The 1,813-nt window shown below is 38.1% G+C and overlaps 1 protein-coding gene across 3 annotated transcripts in view; it reads right to left on the bottom strand.

Annotated features, from left to right (window-relative positions):
* Nucleotides 1-1,813, bottom strand: part of ttc38 (tetratricopeptide repeat domain 38) — a 15,662-nt gene that overhangs the window by 10,125 nt on the left and 3,724 nt on the right. For all 3 annotated transcript variants that reach the window (XM_032524028.1, XM_032524027.1, XM_032524029.1), the window contains one exon: nt 1,129-1,302. In XM_032524028.1, coding sequence (XP_032379919.1) covers nt 1,129-1,302 — 174 coding nt within the window. The remainder of the gene's footprint in view (nt 1-1,128; nt 1,303-1,813) is intronic.

Here is a 1,813-nt window from a genome sequence, read left to right on the forward strand (position 1 = left end):
GTAGAGGAGGACTGACTGGAAATTAAACACTCACAGTTAAATAAATATTCAGCAAACCACTAAACCAAGGCTTTCTAGTTCTTACTTCAATCTGTCCCCAGTGGGTCGGGCTAATCCAAAAAAGTGAAAACAAGGGGGGTGTTCTGAAGACAGTTACCTGTGAAACAGGGATGCTCTGAAAACACCCCCATTAGCAATAAGCACTTTCCACCCATAGACCGTAACGTTCTATGCTTCCACCTTATGAAATGAACACAGCAAAAAATTGACCAATCAGAATTTTGGTCGAGCCAGAACGTATCGACCAATAAATAGATCGACTAGTCGACTGGGAGATTACAGCCCTATTATTAATATATTATTTTACTGCCATTACCTGTTTTCCCTGTTTTCATTACATACAGACGTTTAAATATATCAAATTTGTTTAGTTGGACATTGGATGTGAAAAGAAGGAAATTGTTCTTCCATAACATTGCACGTTAGATGTGTGTGAATTTCCCACACCAAGAGTAATTTATATTGTTCTACTTTATTTGTTCAAAAATGTTCTATGCAAAATGTAAAATGTACTATTAAAGAAAAGATAGAAAATAAATATTTGTGTGTGCTTAAAGAAAATAAGAAATCGGAATCGGCTAAAATCAGTATCGGCAGATCAAACTCAATGAAAAATCGGAATCGGCCTGAAAGTTGTAATAGGTGCATTTCTATTACAAAAGTTATCCAAAACAGGGGTGGGTTACAATCGATCTTTGTTTGAGTAATCTTATATTGATGAATAATATCCCGAAATTGATCTTTTTATAGATACACTAGAAACAGACTTTTTGGGCGTCAAATCTTTTAATGTAAAAATTAACCTGGTGCATTAAAAATAAAAAAAATTAAGGGTCGCTTCTAGCTTGTATTATTTACAACCACATTCTGTGAATCTCTTTTATATCCAAACAAAATGGTATTGTAACTGATATTTCCCTAACCTAATTGATCCCATAATTGATACATGTTGGTACCAAATCAGAAATGTTATCATGACCTTGTGAATCGGAATGGATTCGGGAAGTCATTGGCAACACCCAGCCCTAATCCAAAGTATTTCTTTGCAATGCAAGCTGTCTTCTGTACCTGAACAAAGGCATATGTGGTTTCCAGTGGGGCAGCACCCTGGCCACAGAGTCCCTCATCTGGGTTTGGGCTCCCATGTAGAAGTAAGCATCATGAGCAAACTTGAGAGCCAGCATATCGGTGGGGTGATCAACCAGAATGTCTTCCCATGCATCACAGGCCTTGGGAAAATGTCTGCAAGAACCATGAGTCACTGTTAATGAATGGCAACAGAATGGGTTTACCACATCAATATGCTTTGTGCTCAACAAAGGGAACAGAGGCCCCTGGAAAACGCAAGTATCCTCTTAAGACAATATTATATTGAGAAACTAAAGGTCCTTTCAATAATGCAGTAGACCATACTATGGGAAAATAAGCCACTGCAGATAGAATACAAATATAACTTTCTAGTCTGTGACTCAATTTACAGAAGTCTTTGGCACTAGGGTTGCACGATTGATCTAATCGCAAAGTGCGATCTCTTTTTTTCTCTCTTGCGCACCATATAGGCTGAGTCCTTTGCAGAGGCCTAGGTTCGAGTCTGACCTGTGGCCCTTTGCTGCTTGTCATCCCCCGTCTCTCTTCTACCTTTCCTGTCTATCCACTGTCAATATCTAATAAAAGGGAGAAAAGAAATGCTCAAAAAGAAAACTTTAACAAAAAACAGAAGAGTAAGGCAAGGCAAGGCAGCTTTATTTGTATA

This window comes from Etheostoma spectabile, chromosome 8, assembly GCF_008692095.1.
Source record: "Etheostoma spectabile isolate EspeVRDwgs_2016 chromosome 8, UIUC_Espe_1.0, whole genome shotgun sequence".
Lineage (NCBI taxonomy): Eukaryota > Metazoa > Chordata > Actinopteri > Perciformes > Percidae > Etheostoma > Etheostoma spectabile.